Source organism: Cetorhinus maximus, chromosome 17 (assembly GCF_964194155.1).
Source record: "Cetorhinus maximus chromosome 17, sCetMax3.hap1.1, whole genome shotgun sequence".
Classification (NCBI taxonomy): domain Eukaryota; kingdom Metazoa; phylum Chordata; class Chondrichthyes; order Lamniformes; family Cetorhinidae; genus Cetorhinus; species Cetorhinus maximus.
The window spans coordinates 39,485,855-39,512,545 of NC_135895.1; the positions used below are offsets into that span (position 1 = coordinate 39,485,855).

Genomic DNA, 26,691 nt, shown 5'->3' on the forward strand with positions numbered 1-26,691 from the left:
CAGCATCTACCCTGTCAAAAACTTTAAGAATTTTATGTTTCAGTGAGTCACCTCTCAATTTTCTAAAGTCAAAAGAATATTGGTCTAGTCTGCTTAATCTCTCTTCATGGGACAATCACCTCACCCCAGGAACCAGTCCAATGAACCTTCGTTGCAATTCCTCTAAGGCAATTATATCCTTTCTTAAGCAAGGCCTAATATAGTACATCGTGCTTCAGTACATAAAAGATCATCAACCTGAAAATTAACTCTGTTTCTATCGCCACAGCTGATGCCAGGCCTGCAAAGTATTTCTAAACATTTCTATTCCTATTACAGTACTCCATGTTTGATCTCAACAAGGTCCTATATAATTGTTGTAAGACCTCTTACAGCCACAGGCTAACATACTATTTGATTTCCTAATTGTTTGCTGTACCTCCATGTCAACTTTGAGATTCGTGTACAAGGACACTAAGGTCCTTCCAAATACCAGCATTTTCCAGTTCCTCACCATTTAAAAAATATACTATTTTTCTATTTTTCCTACCAATGTGGATAACTTTGCACTCTCCACATTATGTTCCATCTGCCATGTTCTTGTCTGTAAACAGTTCTAAAAGGTTGACCCTTTGTCTGAAACCGTGATTCCCTTGCTCCAGCTTCCCAGACATGGGAATCATGCTCCCAGCATCTACCCTGTCAAAAACTTTAAGAATTTTATGTTTCAGTGAGTCACCTCTCAAGTTTCACAGCCTCCTTATGTCCTTCTCACAGAATACTTTCCCACCTAAGTACCCTCAGCAATGTTGGACACATTATACTCAATACCAGCAACATCCCAGATTATAAATAACTGAGGCCCAAGCATTGATCTTTGTGGTACCCCACAGGTAACAGCCTGCCAACCTGAAAATGACCCATTTATTCCCATTCTGTTTCTTGTTAGTTAACCAATCCTAAGTCCAAGCAAACATATTACCCCCATCTCATTGGCCATAATTTTTGTATAATAGCCTTATGCGTGGCACCTGATCAAATGCTTTTTAAAAATTTGAATGTGCTACATCCGTTGGTTCCCTCTTAGCTAACTTGCTAGCTACAATCACTGAAATCAGATTTATTACACAAAATTTCCCTTTCATAAATCCATGTTGACTCTGCCCAATCACATTCTGATTTTCTAAGTGCTTTATTATCACATCCCTCATAATAAAGTTAACATTTCCCGATGACTGACATCAGACTAATTGACCCAGGGACTGTTCTAGAATCTAGAGAATTCGGGAACTTAAAAGCCAATGCATCGACTATCTCTAGATAAAATTCTCAAACATAAGCCATCAGGGCCCGGAGGATTTGTCAGCTTTCAGTCTCTTTAATCTTTAAACTAGTTCTTGTTTATTCTTTCATGGGATGTGGGTGTCACTGGCAAGGCCTGCATTTGTTCCCCATCCTGACTTGCCCTTGAACTGAGTGGCTTGCTGTGGGCCTAGACTGAGAAAGGTGGAAGATTTCCTTCCTTAAAGGACATTAGTGAACCAGATGGGGTTTTACAACAATCAATGATAGTTGTCATGGCCACCATGACTGAGATGAGCTTTATATTCCAAAATTTTTTAATTGAATTCCACCAGCTGCCATGGTGGGGTTTAAACTAATGTCTTCAGAGCATTTGCCTTGACTTCTGGATTATTTATCCAGTGTCATTACCACTACACCACCATCTTCCCCTTTTTTCCCATGACCGGGCTCATCCAAATCCGGTTGTCTCATTTACCTTGTTTAAATGATCCTGAAGAGCCTGAATTACAGTGCTCCATACTAAGCGGTAGGAGCATGTATTTCTGTTATAATTGCAGCATTATCTAATGTTACAAAAACGTTACTAAATTGTGATAATCATCGTTAGCTGAAACCTCAATAAGTGTAATATATTAAAATTCTACCTAAAATGCATGCTCACTCATTCAAATACTGAACTGTATTCAACACTGACTGGGAATGTGATTAAAATTTGGGAAAACAGGAACTAAAATTATAAATATCTGTGGGACATGACCATTTCTGGAGCTCTAAGGCAGAGGGTGTTTTTGGAGGGAAATATGCTGGGTTTGAATATCAGAGATCAGTGAATATTCTCAGGATATGTTGCTTATCTTTAGACATCAGGGAGTAATGTACAGCTTTCCATTTGAAGGTTAAATTAGTGGGGTCAACTTCAGCATGTAAGGTGAGCCAGAGCTTTCAGGGACAATGTTCAACTTCTGAAGCAAAATCTTGGTAATTTTCAGTTTCTGGAGCACAGCACAAGTACACTCCATACTATAGTGGTACTATGGCACAGCCGATGGTAAAGGCTGAGTTGTTCAAATCCCAGAGGGAAACTTGAAACAAATGTCATAAACCATTTTTGCAATTTGTAATTTTAAGATGCAGACTTTGAATTGAGTACGAATAAGAACACTGAGTCTCGAGGTTTTTATATAAAACTAAATTAAACGTATTAATTTAACAACAAATTAAACACATACACATGGCTACAAATTACTACTATAATAACTTTAACAAATCCTAAAATTAATTACCCCCAGATAAATCTCCACTAAGGCAATAGTAACCCATAGACTTTAAATAGACACCAGGCAAAGCACATTTGACTTTACAAATTCCAAATGAGTTTCCTTTGCAAGTTGGTTGGAGGCGTACAGGCTGGTTAGGTTTTAAATGCCTCTATCTTACACCTTTCTTTACATACCTAGCTTTCCCTTTGAATGTAAATTTTCCATTGTATCACTAGGTCTTTTGAACTTCAGCTCAGCTAACAATAAACCCCTTTCATAGCACCAATTTTATTAGTAAGCTGAAAAAAATAAACACATTGTTTGGCTTCTTCTAGCAAGATTTTACCTGCAGTCTTGAATGATTTATTCAACAAATGCAAATGAACACTTTACCTTACTGTTCTGCTTACTGTTCACCCAATTAACATCTCAAAACTACTATACGTCAAAGCACCCAGACTAGCTGGCTTTAATCCAATCAAGCCACACACATAGACACAGACTCCACCACAAGTCCAATTTAAAAATAATTTCCAATAACATTATACACATGAATATCTCTTGATGACAACAGGCACATGAAAAACACTGTATTTCTGAAATACAATTACAATTATACATTCACAAGTCTGTTAGTCAATTCATTTACATGCACACTTGGGAGGACAAATGTGAAGTTATGTTTTAAAATACTCAAGTGCAAGCCTTGCTGGTGTGAAGACTTGATTGGGAGATGATTACTGGATTATTAAATAAAAACATAACTATATTTACTCTTCTCCTTTATTTTAAATTTTTATTCACTGCCCCCAAGAAAAGATGGGGAATTTTTTTAAAAAATCGAATGGTAGGTTTTTAAACAGGTTATGAGTCATTTGGATCCTTGTATTGTGGAAATGATGAGAGATCTGCCTGATCCAGGAGTGAGCTGAGCTGCATTTGATAATTTTTCCAATCCACTGAAAGTTGATGCAGTGTTAAGAATGGAAGCTGGAAGGTTAAGAAAAATGAAAGGTTTAATCTGAGAGTGGGGGAAGGGAATTTGACTGATATTGATATCGATCACATGAAATTTGAGATATAATAATTCTCACACATTGGGCCAGATTTTCGCAGAATCGAGGAGGCTCTGTGAACCTTTAAAAAGGGTGCTTGGGACCCAATTTCAGAAGTTGCACCCCCATTTCCAACAGACCCCATTTTCACCAGTAGTGGGTAGGGGAAAGGCGGCGGAGCGTGACTCACACAGGAGGAAAACCCAAACTCAGCAAGGCCATTTGAATTCAGTGCTGAGTTCATTGTAGCAAGGGTCTTATCCCACAGTGTGTGAGTTATGAACTTTTGGAGTAGATGTAAACGCTCATGAAAGACATGAGTTCTGTAGAACTGACAAGCTGTGAATTATTTAGATCCCCAGCCCTTTAAAAACTAAAATATAGACTGCCTATATCAGTGAGAGTTGAAAAAAATCTGTTCTAGCAGTTACAACATCTGTTTGTTGTCCTTTACACAAGGGCTATCAGTATGTCATTAATAATGCATGGACGCTTTCCACGTCCTATAATTATCTCAGCATGAGGATCTTAGGTTCACAGTTTGATTGACAGCCCAAAGAGGTTATTAAAGATCAGCTGTCTTCGATGTGAGGTTATGAATACCAGTCTGTTTGTTTCTATGAAGGGATTTGAAAGCTTTGAATGGGCTTTCATGAAGGGGAATGTTTCTTTACTATAATAAAGGCTATAAAAGGTATTTAGGCCTTTATTCTATTTCATCTCAACATGACTCCTGAGATCTGCCCATGGTGGATACTGGGTGAGTTGGCCTGGAAGGTGTAAAGCCATGGGGGTGGCGGGGGGGCAGGGGGGTGGAGGGGAGTACATAGGATAAGATGACATGACGGCATGAAAGTGGCATGAAGAATGGCTGGGGGCTGATGAGGTGTGAGGGATGAAAGCTAAAGGGCCTAAAATTTAAGGAAACAATGGGGATAAAATCCCAGAGAACCAAGGCAGCCTGTTTATAAAGCCTGCCTTGGCACTCGGCAGCCCCTGTGGCCACGTCTGAGGGCCATGGGTCCAACTCCATCCCACACTCGCACCCCTAGAGCAGAAATCGGTCTGATGGGGCATTTTCTCCCGACATACATGCGGCAAGCCAGGAAATATCCTGACTCACGCGAACGGCCTCGGGAGTGAAAATCCAGCCAAATGTTGAATTCATCCACTCAGCAATAAAGGAACGATACATCTTCTATCGCAATGTCCCTAAACTTTCAATAAACTTGAAACAACAAAAAGATGATAGAAGTGAACATTTTTTTATTTTTCTTTAAATTAATTTGACAAATTTCTGACATAACTGGCCGATCAAAATTTTAAGCCTGTTTCTTCAAGTAACTCATTGATCAGAAGCATCTTCAGCTCTTTACAGTGCACTGAGTGAAAGAAATATGAATAACATTATTCTGAAATAATAAAGCATGTTGCAAAGCAATTCATTTAACAGACATAAAATTAAACAAAAGTATCCAGAAAATGTGCTTTGATCTGAGGAGTATAAGCCTCGCTGAAGGTTGTGATTTGATGCTCCTGAACTATTCCTTTAGCTCATGTCTCTTAGTTGGTGAACTATGATAGTTCTCTATAAATCCTCTGGTGCAGAACTGATTTCATCATGCCTATTGCTCCTGCCCAGCTGAGATGGCTTGATCTGTTGATTTTATTGCATCATTCATTTAAAAAGTTAAAATAAAAAACAGCTAAAAAAATCTTTGGTGGCATAACATAATGGAATGCTGCTGTAACTCTGCCAGATAATGCGTGGAAAATCTGAGCAGCTGATAGCTATATACTTTACCATTCAAATGAATGCATTCTCACAGATTAAAATTTTTCAATAAATCAAGGTCAGCCTCACAACATTAACTTAAGTCAACCTGAACACTCAAATTGTTCTCTTTGGCATTAAATGGGTTATCTCCTGTCTATCATGAATACACAGCAGAGAATGTGCCTCACACTGGTTGGCCAGTGATGTATAACATCATTAGTAGGCTTTGAAAAAATATAGGGCATCATTGATAAGCTGGCAAAAATAGACGTCTTAATGACCAAGGCTGTGAATAAGCCACTTGAAAAATAGTATAAAAAGACCAAGCAATGAAGATGAAAAATAACTTACAAAGTGGGAAACAGGAACTGTGCCATTTTTCTGATCCATTCCTGTCAAACATATCAGGAATAAAATGGTAAGAAAACCCCAAAACAATGTCAATCATCGTGAGCTATGAAGATAAAATTCTCAGTTTCTCAGTTTTCTCAAAATTTTTCAGATCAGAATATATGACTGTTATCGAGGGCCATTGTTAACACTGGTCAGAGCCACCCATTTAAAATAACGGCCAGAATATTTCAAACAGAAAAATATAAATTCTCTAACAACATGTTTTTGAGAAGTTTAATTGCAATCCACGAGTTAAGTACTTACACTATTTTGTCCCTTTTTTCTCCTTTTCCTTCTCTTTCCTATCAGGCAGGTTTTTATGCCTCTTCTGACAGAAAGGTGCTTTCATGAGTTCTGCGTGCTTAGCTTCTGTGGAAATCGAAGTTCCTCGATGGCGGACAAGATATTCGACCATATTATTATCATCATCATCCATCATCAGACAGTGACATGGACATGAAATCACATTGAATGTCGTACCCCACATATTACCACAGAGGTCCTTGCCATCCTTATACATCTACACAGAGAATAATTGGATTGTTAACAGGCAGATAATCATCACATTAAACTTACTGGTATAAACAACATCAATTCCAATTGTTTATGTGCGTTAAAGATGCAATTGCTTGAAGGTGCAGAAGACTGAATGAGATTCATCAGCGACAATATTGTCATCACATAGGAATAATTGTAATAACATAAATAGGGACTGTAAGATATCTATTTAACTTTTCTCTTCATCCGCTGAGAGTTCTGTAGTATGAGGGTGTTTGACATAGCAAGGGTTAATGTAGGACTGGAGAACAGTACCACCTACATTGTGATGTAAAGAGTCACATGACAAGGGACCTGGGTCAGCCTAAGAGTATGCAGAGATCTATGCAGAAGTAAGCATGGAGTTAGCTTATAGTCTGGGCTATAACGTGTATATATGTATATAGTTATATGTTACCAATAAACACTACCGTTCAACCTTAGAAGCCTCTGAATCTCTTCACGAGACCTACTGAACAGAACGCACCTTTATAAGTTCCATTCTATGATTTTAAACTAACAAATAAATTTACTGGCAATTTGTAGGCACATAAGACAGCATGATAAAAGATCATCTAGTCCATTCCTTATACATACCAATTTATCCTATCACAGACTCTAGCAAATCTATTTAATCCTCCAAGGAAACTTTTAGTTGACACCCAAAGAAAAGCAAATGAAATTTCACAATACCATTCCTACTTTACAACCTACATTATTCAACTCTAAATAGTTACTTTCAACAATTAGATTTTTATGTTCTGAGCATTACATGAGTCATTTTATTCCTCAAAGTATTTGATCACTAATCTATATTTTGCCCTCCATTCTCATTCTCTACCAACTATTTATCCAGCTCTTTTTGAAGGAGTGAATTGTTCTTGTATAATGGTCACGCGACATGCTCTGAAGGGTGATGACTGTCTAATGTAATTATACCCAATTCTAATGACTGGAAACAGGAATCTGCCAATCTCTCCCTCTTATTCCTGAGCTAGCTATGCTTTTATCTGTGTCTACTGCCCTCCATTTTCACAAAAAAAGCCAAAATATGGGAAAAGGGCAAAAGTTTCAGCCTCTAAATGGTGATGTGAAATCTATCTCTTTTGTTGAGCAAGAATAGAGTGCAGAATAACACACTGGGGTGAATGAGCTAACAAACAGTTCAAAAAATGTTCTTTGGAAGTTAATACAAAATCCCAGTGAAGGACACAAACATAATCAGATGTAGCACTTTGTTCAGCTAAGGGGAAAGAAAACATAAAATAAAGCCAAATGCAATTAATGTTTAATTTCTTATCAAAAGTAGAAAAGGTACAAATAAGCATCTGCATTTATGTAAAGCCTTATTACATCTCCCAGAAATGTCCCAAAACACTTGGCAAATAATGAACTATTTTGAAATCTAATGTGTTATGTTGGTAAACATGGCAGCCATTTTGTATGAAGATATCACAAAGAGCAAGGAAATGACTCAAATCCTTTTAAAGTCAGACTGGGAAATTCTGGATGAGATGAGGTCAGATAGCAATCATTAAGCTGCTTTATTTCACTGACAGAAAGTCAATGTAAACTGTAATAACCGAAGCAAATTTTATTTAACCCATTATCTTCTCCCCTTTTTTTGAAGAGAGAATGATCATTGCACATTGTTGCTATTGTTGTGCTGAGTAAAGGCATGTTATATTCATAACTTTAAACATTGGCTGTAATCAGTACAGAATTTTCTGGAACTGCACTTTCTTTAAAATGGACATTAAAAAGGTTGTTAAGATGGCTACCAAGGGTCAGGTGATTTTTTGCAATTTCTGCACAGATTACCTCAAGTCTCATGAAAAATCCTAATTGATTGACCGTGGGTGGCATGTCCCCTTGAATGGATCCATCAAGATGAAAACCATCTGTGGAATTTACACCTTCTATTGTTTGTGGACTTACCCAAAACTCTAAATCTATGGATTCCAAGACTTACTGTCTCCAAGCTCAAAAATTAACATTGAGAGCTGTAGAGAAACCAGTTAAATCATAAGTAGGTGTGAATAGCCACCATCCATTCTTCATTGTACAGTAATGGCTTCTAAGTTCAAATCATTATGGGTGAGCAATAGAAGAATTGATCATATGACTGAAACTGACAACAGATAATGAATCTTATTACCCCAAGAATCAGAAAAGGGGTGCAGGAACTAGCCAGTCTGTGAACAACAACTGCAGAGACAGCAACAGGTAAGGCAGCAATATCTTTGCCTTTCAAAAATCTGGAGACTCTGCAATATCTTCAAGTCTCCCAACCTGTTCCTTTTCAAGTCCATCAGGACAGAAACTTGACCTCCTAGGAAGAAGACTACAAGGAACTTCACTAAACAACCCAATCTTCAAGGAAATCCTGATATACAACTCTGGCTATTTGAATCCACCTAGTCTACCCATCGATGTGAAAATGCATTCTTCACCAGGTCTGCAACATATGCTTCTTTCCTAAGATGAGCCAAACAAGTGAACTACGAACTGTTCCTTTGTGGCGCCCAGAACTGAAATCAATACTCCAGTTGAGGAGGAAACAATGTTCTATGCAAGCTTAATGTAGCTTCCTTGCTTTTGTATTCTATGCCCCTATTAATAAAACCTAGGTTGATGTATGCTTTACTAACTGTCAGGAAGCTATAATAATTTTCACAATGTTATTTGGAATTTATTGCAAAGTAGAGTAATAGTGGGGTCTGTGCTTATGTGTGTGTGTCTGTATGTGTGGAACTTAATTAAATTAAAGACAGCTGGTCTGAAGGCTTTGATGTAAGAAGAGAAGTTAGGTTTGAAATGCTAAATAGATAAACATGGGCAAAGTTTTAGAGTGCGAGGTGTAATAGGAACATTTGCATTTTTAAATAAAGCAGGCTAGCTTGAATTCAAAAGAAGGGGTGAAATGTTTCACCTAGCCAGGAGAAGTTAAGAAACAGTGTGTTTATTTTTCCCAAAGATTACTGGTAAAATTGGTACTATGATAGATTTTTATTCTTAGAGAGGTAAAGTCCAAAGACAAAGTGAAACAATGGGAATTTGCATTCAAAGAGGAAATCTGTATAAAAGAGATGAGGCTGTGTGCAAGGGAAGACATTCTAAGATCTAACAAGTGTGAAAAGCCTCCAGCTTCTAAGCCTCAAGTTGCTGTCTGCAAGAACTGAAGTTAAGAAAACTCATTTTGAATTTGACTGTTTAGGGCATCGTGTTACTTTGCTCTTTTAAAATCTATGGGAAGAATTTTCAAGTTGGTGAGTGGGGGCGGGGCCCACTCGCCGGCGCATAAAATGACATGCGGTGACGTCGTGCGTCATTTAGATTTTCAGTTCGGCGGGCGTGCAGCCGACTTGACTGCTTGTCTGCTGAACTGTCAAAGGCCTATTAAGGCCATTAAGGAAGTTATTAAAGTAGTTAAGAATGCTGCCCGTCCAACATTAAGGTTGGCGGGCAGGTGAAGAGCCCAGGCGGCCTGCACATTTTTCATGAAACCTCATCCACAGGGATGAGGTTTCATGATGGGTTTATTAATTAAATTAAAAATTTTCAAATATTTGATAAACATGTCCCAGCTCATGTGACAGCATCACATGAGGGACATGTCTAAATAATTTTTCTCTGTCTTTATTAAAAACTTTCATTCCGAACTTAATCTGCCTCAGGGATATTTCTGTGCTCTTTCGTGCGCATGCGCGAAAAAGCGCAGGCCCCGACTCAGGGAGTTCCCCCCCCACCCCCCCACCACCCACACAGGGAGCACTCAAAGCTTCCAGCACGCATCACACTGGGCGGGCCTTAATTGGCCTGCCCATATAAAATGGCAGCACGGCCCCGATCGGGGGCGCCGATTGGGTTCACACCCGCCCCCACACAACCCCCCACAACAGGGGGAAATTTCTGCCCTATGTGTTTTCCTGTTGCCTTAAAGAAGGTGTAACTGGGAGTTAGATTAATTAGGGAAGCTAGGAGTTATCATAGGAGTAATTTGTAGACCTATGTATGTGTTTAATTTAGTTTTGTAAAAACCTTCTAAGGTTTGGTGGACTTATAACTACCGAATTCAAGGCACGCGTCTTGAAATAAATACTCAAAGTGCGAAACAGTTGTGGCAGTTGTTTCAAGTTTCCCTTTGGGATTTGAGCAGCTTGGCATTTACCATCTGCTGTGCTATAACACTAACCATGCTTTCAACCTGTCCTGCCACTTTCAAAGACTTATGCACCCAGGGCTCTCTGCTCCTCCTGGACCCCGTTTATAATATAACCCTTTATTTTATATTGTCTCTCCGTATTCATCCTACAAACATCACTTCACACTTCAATATAAGGAAAATGAATACTTGTTGGCCACCTGAGATAATGAATTGAATTAATGATCCCACCACCATGACTATTGGACCTGAGGTGAGACAATAGATGCTCATTGTGCTTGGTTTGAAATAAATTGTGAGCTATGAGATTCCACAAATTGGCCTGTTTGGTCTTAACACACATTTGCAATCCTTATAGCTTGTGCCTTTAAGTTGCACATGTGGCATGAAGCAACCCAGAAGGTACTGCACAGGACACTCACAAGTTGTCCCCTTTCAGGTACCACAATGACAGCTGTGCAAAAAAAAAATTAAAGGTACTTGCCGTATGCAACGAGAATATTTAGAGGAGACATTACTTGTAACCTTTTTTTAAAGAAAACCATGGGGGAGAAATTCATTTGCAGACTTACATTGAGTTCCCAGGGGGCCAGGCAGCGCCATGGGTCGCTATCTATACACAGTCTGCACTGTGTCCCTCACTTTCGATCATTGAAGAAAACCACAGGCCATACATATAGCTTGCGCAAAGCTGTCTGCACATGTCTGTCCCAAAGTAGTCTGCCTTTCCCCCTGTGAATTTACTTTGTTTTAAGACACAGCATTTAAACATAACTCAGCACCAAAAAAATCTTTCTTTGTGGATAGTATTGATCAAAATCCAGAAATGTGACATTATTGCAACTGCAGGCTTCCTGCACAGAACGTAGTCTTGAATGTGTCTCTTAGCTGCAGTAAATATTTTTTTTTTAAATCAAGAGTGGAAGTGATTTCATGTTTTCTGGCCGAATAAATAAACAAATCATGAGGCTGTTGGCAGTCCTCGATTACTTGAATGGAAATACTTTTGCATGTGTGTGTATTGGGTGGGATAATAACAGAGTACAGCTCGAGGCAACTGAAATGAAGATAGATATCCTCCTGAGTTTTATGGTTGTAGAAGAAAATGTGCACTTTGGTGCTGAATTGCAAGCCCACAGTCCAAGTGCATGGTCCGGCAATCATGGTTCAGAAAGATAGTTCACTATATTGCAACCAAAGGATATAAGGACAGGTTCTAGACGATGATCCTGTCTTGGGGGCAGTTTTACAGACAAGTGATCTGTACAGGTATATATAGGAATATTTTGATTTAGCTCAAAATTTTGAGCTCCTGCTGAAGCAGCTAATATATTCCTGGGGCAGAATTTTGCCCTTGGCGTGTGGGCTCAGTGGGGAATGTTGGCAGCACACCGCGATTTCACACTGGTGGGCCAATTAAGGCCTGCCCAGCATGAAAGGAAGCTGGGGAATCTGCGAGAAGGGGCGGGGGGCATAATGTCCCTGGGTCCAAGGGGACCCGACGTCCAATTCAAAGCCGTCCTAGGCAGCCCCTGGAAAGCTGCCATGGAAGGACGCTGAAGTCTCCATGGGTCCCATTGCAGTTGGCCACGGCAGGCAGGAGGGCAGGTTGGTGGCGCAGTCGGCCCCGCGTTTCTCAGATGAGTGCCTCGCTGCCCTCCCGGAGGAGGTTGCAGCCATGAGGGGAACACTTGTCTCCAGAAATGGGAGGATGAGGCTCCCCCCACTTCACCAAAAAGGCCTGGGAGGAGGTGGCATCCAGAGTCAGCAACCATGACGTGGTGAGGCACACATGGGTGCAGAGTCGGAAGTGCTTCAACAATCTGCTGCAATCGGGAAGGGTGAGTGCATGGGTCAGTGCGCAGAACAGTTAATAGCTGCCCATTCCCCCATGGACTTCAAAGGAGTTACAGTGTGAGGGGATGTATCCCCGGGCAAATGTCAATGAGGCAGGAGCTGGCCAAGGGGGTGAGCCCTGGCTGCTTGGACTGAGTGTCTTGCAGCTCCAGGGTCACGAATCAGCTGAGCCCTGCGAGGTATTCCTCAGGTGGGGTTGGCCATGGTGCAATGGCAATGCAGGTAGAGAGTGGACTCTATCCTTTCAGGAGAAGACATCCCATAACAATGCTGTGAGGTCACGGACTGGCGGGGGTCTCCCACATTTCCTAATCCTCACACATTATGAGCAGGAGGCCCTGGAGCTGGAGAGGCACCATGCACCTCGGACAAACGGCCGTGGTGAGTTTGGGGTGCCAGACAAAGGTAAGAGTGCAGTGCAGTGAGAATGTTGGTTATTGCAACCATTCTAGTGTAGTCTTTATATTGATGTGAGCCTCGAAACTGGAGTCCCCATTGATAATCGAAAGACGAGGGCAACATTATGCATATCTCTGACTCACCAGGGTGCCAGGCATGCACAGTGACAGTGTCATGACTAAAACTAATGACAAGTCCTTCTTGTCTCTTTTAGGCTCACCAACAGGCAGTCGTAATGAGAAGCCTGAAGGCCCACCCCTGACCCTGGAGGAACACCATGCTGAGCACGCACCTGCGTCACACTCTCTCTGTCAAGCAGGCACCAGTGCAGATACCAGCATTTCAGTGGGCATAACATCAGTGTCTAGTATCTCGGTGCACATTGGTGAGGGCATTTCACACTCGCTTGAGGTGCAGGCAGAGACAAAGAGTGCTCAGGGTACCAGCAGTCGGTAGACTGCTGGGGAGCAGGACAATGCTCAGTCGATGTCTGATGATGAGTCTCTGGAGTCGTCTATTAGGCGGCAGATGCTGGAAGTCCAGCGGGGTGTGTGGGAGGATCTGGCGGAGATACATGAGGGAATGCGTGCCATGGTCTCCGTTGTGGAGGAGTCCCTACGGAGTATGACCACTGCGTTGACCTTCATGGCCAAGCACAATGCCTCTTCTATGGAAAGAGTGGTGACTCCCATGGAGAGGCTGCTCCAGGGACTCAATTAGGGGTCCCTGGGGATGCACTCGGACCTGCAAGCCCAAATACTGGCAAAGGCCTTAGTTGGTCAGTGTCAGTGTGGAAGATGGATTGGGCACCCAGTATCCCAGCTAGGTGCCTGTCCATCAATGATGTACAGGGAGGTCCAGTGCGACCTCACATTAGTGCACGAGCTGCTTGTCGTCTCTGCGGGCTCCTCTCAGGGCGCTCCGGATGATGGCAGCAGCTCCTCTGCCAGTGACTGTGGCATCTGATGAGGCTGCGGCGACTAGGGAGATGCCAGCCGTGGCACTGGCCGCTCCCTTCCAGGCGGGGCTAGCACAGGCTCCACGGGCCAGAGGATGACCGCCTAAGTCATCAAGGCCAACAAGACAGCAGAGTCAGAAGGCTGTCTCCAATGCCAGTGACAGCGAGGGGGGAGCACCTAGATGTAGCACTCACAAATGTAAATGTAAAGCATCTTAAGCACAAGACAGCCTTATCACGGGTGATATTTTGTTCCCCCATTTTGCTTTATATTTTTTCATGATGTGATTAAAAACGCTGGTTAATGTTTATTTCAGCTATGCTTCACATTCATAATTAAATGAGATGTTATTTTGTGCTATTGGCCTCTGTATGCTTCACTTGTTCTGTAGGTGCAGGGTAGGCCGTTATGTAATGATGGATATGTGTCTCCTGAAACTTTATTGCACAGGCACAGAGTGTGTGTTGCTGGCCAAGGAATTGGTCCTGTCCAGGATCAAGTATGGATGGCATGTGGTTGTGGTCCTTATTTGGTAGGCTAGCTGAAGGACCGCTGGAGCAAAGCCTCCCGGGTGTCCCTGCCTCCCTGGAGGTTAACCAGGTCAGTGTCCATGCCCTCAGCGTTGTCCTAACCATGCTCATCCTCGGACCCACTACCAGACTCATCATCTGTTGCCTGTGCAGCTGAGTCAAGATCTTTTTCCTCCACTGGGTCCCTCCTTGCCAGTGCCAGATTGTGGAGAGTGGAGCATGCAACCACTATCAGTGACACCTGCTCTGGGGGGTATTGCAGTGCTCCCTGTGAATGGTCCAGGCATTGGAAGCGCATCTTGAGAAGACCTATGATTCTCTCTACCACCACCCTTGTGGAGGCATGGCTCCTGTTATACCGTTGCTCGGCCTTTGTTCTTGGATGGCGGAGAGGCGTCATGAGCCATCTTTTGAGGGGATAGCCCTTGTCACCCAACAGCCATCCATCCAGTTGGGCTGGAGTACTGAAAAGCCTAGGCACCTGAGAGTGCCTCAGGATGTAAGCGTCATGGTACCTTGCATAGACTTGTAGAATCAGCATCCTGTGATCTGCACTTTCATTGAGTGGAAGCCCTTCCTGTTGACGAAGGCACCGGGCTCACCTGCTGGCGCCTTGATGGCCACATGTGTGCAGTCTATTGCACCATGGACATGGGGGATGCCAGCAATGGCCGCGAAGCCTCTGCCTCTCCATGCCTGGCTGGCCTCGCCTGTATGGTAACGAATAAAAGTCACTATGCACCTGAACAGAGCTTGTCACCAGCTTGACACAACTGTAGACAGCTGTTTGTAAGATCCACAAAGATCCCTCACCGAGCCCTGGAAAGAGCCAGAGGCATAGAAGTTGAGGGCCACTGTGACCTTCAGCGCCACTGGCATGGGTGACCACCCATACAGTCAGAGCTGATCTCAGGCCCGATCCTCTGACAGATGGAGGTCACTGTCTCCCTTGAGAGACAGAGCCTCCTTCGGCATTGCACCTCGGACATATTGAGGTAGCTGCATGGCTGCCTGTAAACCCTGACAGCAGGATAGTGGCGTCTTCTGCGGCCCCTGCTGCCTTGGACTGCCTGCTGGCCCTGCACCCACTTGTGCCTGCACCCCTCTTCCCACAGGTCACTCCCCTGGAAGCTGCATTGGGACAGCTGACCTCCTCTCCCTTCTGCCCCTCTCTTCCTCCTCAGAGGAGTTGCCTCCAGCGGAGACCACAATCCCCATTGCCAGGGTTATGGAAGGCTGTCTGGTACTTGAAAGGGTCCACATGGTCTGAATCCTCCGGGGGCCTGGAAGACAACAATGAGTTCTGAAATGAAGTGTAGAAATGCTCAGAATGCAGCTCTGAAGTGAGATGAAGCTGTCCAGTTCACAGAAGCAACCAGCATCAAGTTACATCCAAAACTCCCCACTACTCGCATTGACAATTCCACTGACCCTTCTTATCCCACCTGTGGATGAGCTTTTGTTAATTGTGGCCTGCCCGGCTGCCCGTTTTGCCTGCGCGATGGCCATAAAATCGGACGGGCTACGTGTGTCAAGGGCCTTAACTGGCCTCTTAATTAATGGCAGGCGTGCCTCCATCTCCATCGCACACCCATCAAGTAAAACATCACGAGAGTGCGCGTTGACGTCGGCAGGCTCAGCTGATGTCATTGCGTGTTATTTCGAGCTCGAGCGGGTCGGGTGTGCGATCGCCCGTCGAGCAAAAAAGTCTGCCCCTGGTGTAAACATTGATGCCTGACCTAAGTACAAGCAAGTGCTCTGGTTATGACCTTTTAAAGAACATCGAGCTGTGTCATGTCTTTGTTATGCTGTGGAAGAGAAACCCTGGCAGAGAGGAGGCCAGTTTCATCCAACTTATACAAATTCAAAAGCCATCTGGCCCAAACAATGTCCTGGACTGGATATTTGACCTTGTCAGCTGTAATTTTCATTTGTTAGATGCCTTCTTCCTACCACTAGGGGATAGACATAATTCAAAGAAAATAAATCATATCGTGCAGTGTGAAACAGCTCTGGCAGACACCCGTCATCATTTCTATTGATCAATGACTATTGCACCTGCAAAGTAACAAATACTGTCCAAGTCTCCCAGATGTTCCAAGGAAATCAAATATAAAAAGGGAAGGCCACCTAGCAGTAATTAATGTGTGTATAAGATTTATTAGTTCAACACAGATCTAGTTAAACTTTGGAGAACCTGGCAACAGCGAATAATTATTGTCATTTCTCTAACCGTGTATCTCTGTGTTTTTGCAACCTCCTAGGAAGGTTGCAAGGGGGACATTCAGTTCAGTTGGCTAGATGGCTAGTATGTGGATCAGATTAAAGCCAACAGAATGGGGTTTGATCCCTGTTCTGGCTGAGGCAGTCTTGGCTTTACCACCATGCCCTGCCTGTGGTAAAAAATCACGGCACTTTGTCATGGTTCAGCAAATAAGCGCCAAGGAGCTGCCTTCAAGCAGAGAACTCAAGAAGAAGGAAGAGTACACTGCTCACGTTGGAATGCATGTGGAGATAGTCCTTTCAGAAGGTCATGCACGTCATTGGAATGATTTAGAGCAAAACATTTAAAAGTACTGAAATCACAAGGTGAGCAGCTCTAGTTACAGAGAACAAACTTAATCTGTCCTCTATTTTTCAACAACTGCCTCGCTGAAGAGCCCTGAGCTAAGAGACACTAGCCAATCAGTAACTCACCTCTCCTGCAATTGCCTGTCACAATCCCTCCAATTGGAATTCTGCCCCTTTCACTGCAATGAAGTGACGCCAAAATACGAACAACATTGTTTTTGATTGTAACAATGGTGCATTATAGATCCTCGTCATCATGAACTACACGCCAGCCTTTGATGTGGTTGACTGCACCATCGTCTTTCAACACCAATCCTCCATTGTCGAGCTCAGTGGGACTGCCCCACTTGATTCTATTTATACCGATCTAATCATCACCATTGCATCCCTAACAATGGCTTCAGCTCCCACTCCCGCACAGCCACTTAGAGAGTCCCCAAGAATTGATGCCTCAGTCCCTCATTTGGCTCAACTAAGTGCTGCCTTTTGCCAATATTATTGACTGACATGAGGTCAGAGTTTACATGTACACTGACAACACTCAGCTGTACCTCTTCAGCACCTTTCTCAATCCATTCGCTGCCTCTGTTACCTTTACATCCAGTCTTGGAAGAGCCTCAATTTCTTCCAACTAAGTATTGAGAATTCCGCAACTATTAGCTCCATGCCTTTGCAACTGACTCTATCCTTTCCCTAGCCACTGTCTTTGGCTGAACCAGACTGGGTGCAACCTTGACATCCTATTTGACCTCAAGCTGAGCTTCTGAGCCCATATTACAGTACAAGTCCTTCAAATTCGGCTATTTGAAAACTGGCAGTGTCTGAAAATGGGACATGTTTTAAATTAATGCAATTTAAAAAAATTACAAGTCCAGATACAGTAGTGATAGTGACACAGTGAGCAGGGCAATAAAATTAAAGCAATCATGTCAATAAAAGCCAGTAGATACCCCCAATATGTCAGATCCAACTTGTTAGCAGCAGTAGAAAAGACAGGTGAAGCTCTTTGGCAGGACTGTGTTCTAGAAAGGCTAGAAACTCAGTTGGATAGAAAACACGTTAATATGTATTCTAGAGTGGTTGGGGAGGGCTTAAACTAAAATGGCAGGGGTATGGGAACCTATGCAAGGAGTCAGAGGAGGGGGAATCAAGGACAAGAACAGAAGACAGAAAGGGGAATAAGAAAAGTGGTAGGCAGAGAAATTAAAGGCAAGAATCAAACAGGGCCTCAGTGAAAAATAGTGGGAACGGGACAAGTAACGTTAAAAAGACAAGCCTTAAGGCTTTGTGCCTTAACGCGAGGAGCATTTGCAATAAAGTGGATGAATTAACCGCGCAAATAGATGTAAACAGGTATGATATAGTCGGCATTACGGAGACATGGCTGCAGGGTGACCAGGGATGGGAACTGAACATCCAGGGGTATTCAGTATTTAGGAAGGACAGACAAAAAGGACAAGACAGCGGAGTTGCATTGCTGGTTAAAGAGGAAATTAACGCAATAGGGAGGAAAGATATTAGCTCCGACGATGTGGAATCTGTATGGGTAAAGCTGAGAAACACTAAGGGGCAAAAAACATTAGTGCGGGCTGTGTATAGACCCCCAAACTGTAGTGGTGATGTTAGGAATGGCATTAAACAGGAAACTAGAGATGCATGCAATAAAGGAACATCTGTAATTATGGGTGACTTTAATCTGCATATAGATTGAGCAAATCAAATTAATAACAATACCGTTGAGGAATTCCTGGAGTTTTCTGGACCAATACATTGAGGAACCAACTAGAGAACAGGCCATCCTAGACTGGGTATTGTGTAATGAGAAAGGAATAATTGGCAATCTAATTGTGCGAGGCCCCTTAGGGATGAGCGACCATAATATGATAAAATTCTTCATCAAGATGGAGAGTGACGTAGTTGATTCTGAGACTAGGGTCCTGAAACATAATAAAGGAAACTATGATGGTATGAGGCGCGAGTTGGCTATGATGTATTGGGAAACGTTACTTAAAGGGATGATGGTGGATAGGCAATGGCAAACGTTCAAAGAGCACATGGGTGAACTGCAACAATTGTTTATTCCTGTCTGGCGCAAAAGTAAAATAGGAAAGATGGCCAAACCATGGCTTACAAGGGAAATTAGAGGTAGTATTAGATCCAAGGAAGAGGCATACAAATTGGCCAGAAAAAACAACAGACCTGAGGATTGGGAGCACTTTAGAATTCAGCAAAGGAGGACCAAGGGGTTGATTAAAACGGGGAAAATAGAGTACAAGAGTAAGCTTGCGGGGAACATAAAAACTGACTGTAAAAGTTTCTATAGGTATGTGAAGAGAAGAAGGTTGGTGAAGACAAATGTAGGTCCCTTACAGTCAGAAACAGGAGAATTTATAATGGGGAACAAAGAAATGGCTGACCAAACTAAATACCTGCTTTGGTTCTGTCTTCAGAGAGGAGGACACAAATAACATACCAGAAATGTTGGGGAACACAGGGTTTAGTGAGAGGGAGGAATTGAAAGAAATCAGTATTAGTAGGGAAATGGTGTTGGAGAAATTGATGGGATTGAAGGCCGATTAATCCCCAGGGCCTGATAATCTACATCCCAGAGTAATTAAAGAAGTGGCCCTAGAAATATTGGATGCGTTGGTGGTCAGCTTCTGAGATTCTATAGACTCTGGAAGGGGAAAATAGAGTACAAGAGTAAGCTTGCGGGGAACATAAAAACTGACTGTAAAATTTTCTATAGGTATGTGAAGAGAAAAAAGTTGGTGAAGACAAATGTAGGTCCCTTACAGTCAGAAACAGGGGAATTTATAACGGGGAGCAAAGAAATGGCTGACCAAACTAAATACCTGGATTTGATTGGAGGGTAGCTAATGTAACCCTACTATTTACAAAGGGAGTTGGAGAGAAAACAGGGAATTATAGACCAGTCAGCCTGACATCGGTAGTGGGGAAAATTCTAGAGTCCATTATAAAAGATTTAATTGCTGAGCACTTGGAAAACAATGGCAAAATCAGACAGAGTCAGCATGGATTTACGAAAGGGAAATCATGCTTGACAAACATACCGGAATTTTTCAAGGATGTAATTAGTAGAGTTCATGAGGGGGAGCCAGTTTATTTGGACTTTCAGAAGGCTTTCGACAAAGTCCTACAAAAGAGATTAGCGTGTAAAATTAAAGCACATGGGATTGGGGGTAGTGTATTGAGATGGACTGAAAACTGGTTGACAGACAGGAAACAAAGAGTAGGAATAAATGGGTCTTTTTCCAAATGGCAGGCAGTGACTAGTGGGGTACCACAGGGATCGGCGCTGGGGCCCCAGCTATTCATAATATATATTAATGATTTAGATGAGGGAACTAAATGTAATATCTCCAAATTTGCAAATGACACAAAGCTTGGTGGCAGGGTGACCTGTGAGGAGGATACAGAGACGATTCAGTGTGATTTGGACAAGCTGAGTGAGTGGGCAAATGCATGGCAGATGCAGTATAATGTGGATAAATGTGAGGTTATCCACTTTGGTAGCAAAAACAGGAAGGCAGATTATTATCTGAATGGCTATAAATTGAGAGAGGGGAATGTACAATGAGACCTGAGTGTCCTCATACACCAGTTGCTGAAGGTAAGCATGCAGGTGCAGCAGGCGGTAAAGAAGGCAAATGGTATGTTGACCTTCATAACAAGAGGATTCAAGTACAGGAGCAGGGATGCCTTGCTGCAATTATACAGGGCCTTGGTGACACCACACCTGGAATATTGTGTGCAGTTTTGGTCTCCTTATCTGAGGAAGGATGTTCTTGCTATAGAGGGAGTGCAACGAAGGTTTACCAGACTGATTCCTGGGATGGCGGGACTGACGTATGCGGAGAGATTGAGTCGGTTAGGATTATATTCGCTGGACTTCAAAAGAATGAGGGGGGTCTCATTGAAACCAATAAAATTCTAACAGGACTAGACAGGGTAGATGCAGGAAGGATGTTCCTGATGGTGGGTGAGCCCAGAACCAAGGGTCACAGTCTGAGGATATGGGATAGACCATTTAGGACTGAGATGAGGAGAAATTTCTTCACCCAGAGAGCGGTGAGCCTGTGGAATTCACTACCACAGAAAGCAGTTGAGGCCAAAACATTGTATGTTTTCAAGAAGGAGTTAGATATAGCTCTTGGGGTGAAAGGGATCAAAGGCTATGGGGAGGAAGCAGGAGCAGGCTATTAAATTGGGTGATCAGCCATGATCATAATGAATGGAGGAGCAGGCTCGAAGGGCTGAATGGCCTACTCCTGTGGCTATTTTCTATGTTACTAAAGAAACTTATTATCTTGATTTCATATATCCCTTATTGATTGAATTAGGGTTCCAATTTTTTTCCAAAAAAGATCCGAAATCCAGCACGGACTCGGACTAGAGGTTGTTGGTTTTGAAACACTCTACCTGCATCTCCATTACAAAGCCCACTTCCACTTGCACAACATTGTCCATCAATCAGCTCAGTCCATTTAGCTCTGAAACTCTTATCCATGCCTTTGTTAGTTCCAGGCTAAACTATTCCTGGCCAGCATTCCATCCTCCATAAACTTTCAAATGTCTGCTGCCCATATCATATCCTGCACCAAATTCAATTTGTGCATCATCCCTGTCCAAGGCAATCGATATTGTCTCTCAGTCCTCTGATGTCTCAAATTTAAAATTCCCGTCCTTCTGCTTAAATCCGTCCATGGCATCTCCTCTCCCTATATCTATAATTTCCTCCAGCCTACACCTTGCATTCTCTGGTGTTCTGATTTCAGTTTCATTTCATCCCCATTCACCCCACTCTGGATAGCCATGTCGTTTGCTAACTAAGTCTCCCTCTCTGGAATTCCCTCCCCATACCCACTACCTCTACTTTCTTCTGCTCTTTTAAGATACTCTTTTAAACCAACCTCTTTGACCAAAATTTTGTCACCTCCTAATATCACCTTCTTTAGCTCAGAGTCCATTTTCCCCTCTGCCTCTGTGATGTGCCATAGGACATTTTTCCACATTAAAAGTCCTTTAAAAATATAACTTATTATAGGCTACACTCACTGCTCAACTCACCCCAAACCTTGAAGAATTCTCACAACTCTTTTGAACAAACTTGGTGTTGAATCTGTATGGATCACATTACCAAAATTAGCATAGACTACAAGAGAATTCGTGTTTATCAATCTATCGATACAAAATTCCATAATTTATGGTGGATATCAATAAACCTGATTTATCCTGACTATTAATCATGGGAATGTTGTCCCTTTCAATGTGTTACCAAAACAAAATATGCCATTACATTATCTGCATTGCCATATCTGTGTGTTAAATCCATCAACTGTCCATTAAAATGCAATTCTACTGTTCTTACCTGATGGAATGGAATGCATTCACTTCTGCAGTTATTCCCTTGATCATCCCATTCCCAATCAGAAAGCCAGTTTCTAGTGCAGGTCAGGTCATCTCTACAGGCTGCAAACCTGTAGACAACAAATGTTTGTTCATTAATAACTGCTTTAAGATTACTTCCACTGATAAGCTGAACCTTCTTTGCACTGGTGGGTTACCATCAGTGTGATTGCCCACTCACATGATTCCTCCATTCATCCACTCCAACTTCTTCTTGAGACCTGAATAAAACATGGATGTTGGGCTTGGTGGAGTACTAGCAATGATTGACATTGCTTTCAAAACTAAACACGTATCTTTCACTTTGATGAGTACAAAATTCATCAAATATTACAACATTTAAAAGTATGAAATGTTTACAAACTCCTTTTCCCAGTATATCTTTGTCAAACCATATGAGTATTTAATGTATTTTAAGTTACACATTATTAAAAAAAGAAAAGAAAGACTTGAATTGATGTAGCACTTTTCACCGGAGACCTCAAAGCACACTTCAGTCCATGAAGTACTTTTGAAGTGTAGGCACTGTTGTGATGTAGGAAATGCAGCAGCCAATATACACACAACAAGCCTTCACAAACAGAAATGTGATAATAACCAGATAATCTGTTTTTTTTTGATCGGTTTTTGATTTAGGGATAGATTTTAGCCAGAACACTGGGGATAACCCCCCCTGCTCTTCAAAATGGTTATTTTACATCCACCTGAGCAGGCAGATGGGGCCTCGGTTTAATGTCTCATCTGAAAAACAACAATCCTGACAGTGCAGCATTCCCTCAGTACTGCACTGGCGTAGTATACACTAAAGAATGTTTTACTCTGTGACAGAAAATCAGAGTTCTACATTGTAAAAAAGATGAAATGCAATAAATATTGGAATAGTCCCAGAGAAAGAATTTTTAAAAAAACTTACCAGTCATCACAAAAGCCCTGACAGATTGGAACAGCAAGAATTGAATATGAATTATTGGGATTGATCCAGTTGAAGGCATGGGGTGAGCAATGGTAGAAACAATCTATTTTTTTCATGTACTCCTCACATCTGCAGTAATGAATAACAACAGATAATCAGTAATCACTCTACAATACTTCTTGCAATTTATTGCAGTTTTGTCCTATTTTTATTCTGATAATCTTTCCACAGGAGGGATGACCTGCTCCCAGGTAAAACAATTTCACCTTACTTGTATCCATATTGTGGTATATGTGGCTAAAATGGCAGAATATGACTTAGTTACGGTGCAATTCTTAAATGTGTTTTGTTTTGTTATCAATATTTAAATAATAAGGGTTTTTTTTCCATAAAGATGCCATTAGGTACTGCATAGTCATTGTGCAAATCTGGGATGATTCCACCCAAAGTACAGCCGCAATGGCGGGTTTTCAGCTGTATCATCCCAAACCCGCTGCATTACTTATGTATTCCCGGGAAACATGCCGTTTCCATGGTGGTTGGGCTCTCATTCGCCCACCACGCCATCACATCACTGCTTCATCAAGCCGGGCACCATATTTAAAGTCCAGCCGCGCGCATGCATCTCAGTGTTTCCAGCCCATGACTACTGCAGGGAAGATGTCCATTAAAAGCAAAAAGATTGCAGCCCCCAGGTTTAATGGCGCATCACTGGAATGTCATTTAGACGCCATGGAGGCCTCCCCACATGTTCTCTACCCTTGCTCTGGCCAAAGGACAGGCAGCGGCATCACCAACCCAGCATGGTAGGGGGTGGCAGCAGTGGGCAGTGCCAAAGCTGCACAGAAAAGGGGGGCGGGGCGGGGGATGAGTCCGGCGGGCAGCTCTTACAATGATTTGCTGATGTATTACAATGAGGTTCCCGACTTCCGATGGCCAGCGTGAAACCAATCGCACCATATTGTCCGCTCACATCACCAATCACGCCTGAGGCCAGCAGGCATGGAAAATCCCGGCCATTGTCATTGAAGGAGGGTGTCTTCTTGGCCAAAGCTATATTTCTGATCATATTGTGCAGGCTTAGCTGTTCAAATGCATAAATACCAATACCAAAATAAAACAACATGTATCAATCTGCAAACAATGTGACAAAACTACTATAGCTTCAAACAGAAGGTTTTTTCTGTTTATCAAACATGGCATTGGAAATCACACTGAATTGCAGCATTTTGTCTTTTGTTGGTCATCTTTTGTTGGTTTTTATATCCTCTGGCTTACCACTAATCTTTGCCACATTGTATGCCTTTTCTTTTAATTTGAGACTGTCCTTAACTTCCTCGGTTAACCATAGTTGGTTTATCCCCTTCCTGGAATCCTTCTTTCTCACTGGGATATATCTTTGTTGTGAGTCATGAACTATTTTCTTAAACATCTGCAATTGTTCATCAACTGTTTTTTCTGCTAAAATTCTGTCCCAGTCCACCCCAGCCAACTCTGCCCTCGTTCCTTTGTAATTACTCTTATTTAAATTTAGCACAGTTGTTTCCGATCCAAGTTTCTCCCTCTCAAACTGAATGCTAAATTCTACTATGTTATGGTCACTGTTTTGAAAGCAACACCATATTAATGTGTGCATAATATCACCACTGTAAAAATAACATCTGTCTGACGTTTTTCTTACCTCTGCACAAATACTGTAGTCTAGGAATTAACCTGAGGACATTGACATGCCACATGAGATTCTTCAGACTGAACTTAAACTAAGAAATTAACCTATTTATTTTAAATCAGTTAATCCTCTGTTAAAACAGTGCACATAGGAATGTCATATGAATGCAATAAACATTTGTTCACTCATACACCAAGGTAGTTTTGGGACAAAAACAAAAAATGCTGGAAAAACTCAGCAGGTCTGATAGCATCTGTGGCGAGAAAGACAGTTAACGTTTTGAGTCCATATGACAGAAGAGTCATACGGACTTGAAACATTAACTCTGTCTTTCTCTCCACAGATGCTGTCAGGCCTGCTGAGCTTTTCCAGCATTTTTTGTTTTTGTTTCAGATTTCCAGCATCCACAGTATTTTGTCTTTAAAGTAGTTTTGGGATGTGGGTGTTAATTGTTCATAAATAGTTTGCCATTAGGGCATTAAATATCAACTATTAAGCTCTACCTCTTCATCTCTTTCAATCTCTCCATTGCTTCTGCGCTCAGAGACTGCTTCATATTGCTTGTTTGATATTTATTCTCAGACGAGCACAATTTCCTCCAGTGAAACACTGGGAAGATTACAGACATTTGGTCACAACACAAACTGATTCCATCCCCTCCCTGGCTATTGTCTCAAGCAAAACCAGACTCTTCACAATCTCCATGTACTTTCATCACAAATGCTACCTACTTCCACCTCCATCACATAACTTGCCTTTTCTTATGCCTCAGTTCATCTGTCACTGAAACCTTTCTCCATGACTTTGTCATCTCCAGACTCAATTATTTCAATGATCTCCAAGCTTCTCCCTGCCCCCTTTCTTACCTATGTAAACTTTAGCCCATTGCCAATTGGTAACTTTACCACCCACATCCTATCTCCCTTACCCATCACCTCTATTCCTCCTTAACTACACTAGGTCCCAGGCCACAAACATTAAAATTCTCAGCATCCATGTGTTTAAACCTCTTCATGGCCTCACCCCTCTATATCCCTGTAACCTCCTTCATCCCTACAATGCCACCTGAACTCTCTATTCCTGTAATTCTGAACTTTTGTGGATTCCTCTTTCCCTTCACCTCACCATTGTTGACCATGTTTACAGTCATCTAAGCCCAACAATCTGAAATTCACTCCCTAAACCCCTCTGCCTTTTCTCCTCCAAGGCCTTCATTAAAAAACATCCCATCGACCAAGTTTTGTTCACCCCTTCCAGATTCTCCTTCTTCATCTCTGTTTTCCTATTTTGTCTGATTACACTTTCATAAGGTGTCAAGGGCGTTTTTCTACCTTAAATGTGCTATATAAATGCAAGTTGTTGTTGTTTGCGTGGAACAGGAGTAACACGTAGGCCAGACTAGTGAGGAATGACAGATCCTTTCCCTTAAGGACTTTTGAACCAGTTGTATTTTTACAGCTTCACAGCAATTTTATAGTGCACAAATCACAAGATTTTTTACAAAAACAGAATTACCTGGAAAAACTCAGCAGGTCTGGCAGCATCGGCGGAGAAGAAATCAGTTAACGTTTCGAGCCTTCATGGCCCTTCGGCAGTTCTGCCGAAGGGCCATGAAGGCTCGAAACGTTAACTGATTTCTTCTCCGCCGATGCTGCCAGACCTGCTGAGTTTTTCCAGGTAATTCTGTTTTTGTTTTGGATTTCCAGCATCCGCAGTAGCTTTTAGCTTTTTGTTTTGAACAAGATTTTTTATATTGATTTCAATTTCACAACTTGCCATGGTGGGGTTTTAACTGGCGAGTTCTATTCCAGTTTCAAACTCTGGCTATTGTCTTCAATAGCCACAGCTCGGACTATTTCCACCCAAAGGGAACAGAGGCCATTCAAAAAGTTA

General features: G+C 42.2%; 2 protein-coding genes across 3 annotated transcripts in view; one reads left to right on the forward strand and one right to left on the reverse strand.

The window, feature by feature from the left end:
• tmem69 (transmembrane protein 69) overlaps positions 1 to 26,691 on the forward strand; it is a 522,919-nt gene that overhangs the window by 35,731 nt on the left and 460,497 nt on the right. The window lies entirely within an intron of this gene.
• The window catches only part of LOC144692334 (riboflavin-binding protein-like), a 62,739-nt gene continuing 40,892 nt past the window's right edge, over positions 4,845 to 26,691 (reverse strand). For both annotated transcript variants that reach the window (XM_078561054.1, XM_078561055.1), the window contains exons 4-8: positions 23,130 to 23,258; positions 22,179 to 22,287; positions 6,033 to 6,288; positions 5,727 to 5,767; positions 4,845 to 4,980 (exon numbers count right to left, since the gene is read on the reverse strand). In XM_078561054.1, the coding sequence (XP_078417180.1) occupies positions 6,034 to 6,288; positions 22,179 to 22,287; positions 23,130 to 23,258 (493 nt within the window). In that variant the 3' untranslated portion in view covers positions 4,845 to 4,980; positions 5,727 to 5,767; position 6,033. The remainder of the gene's footprint in view (positions 4,981 to 5,726; positions 5,768 to 6,032; positions 6,289 to 22,178; positions 22,288 to 23,129; positions 23,259 to 26,691) is intronic.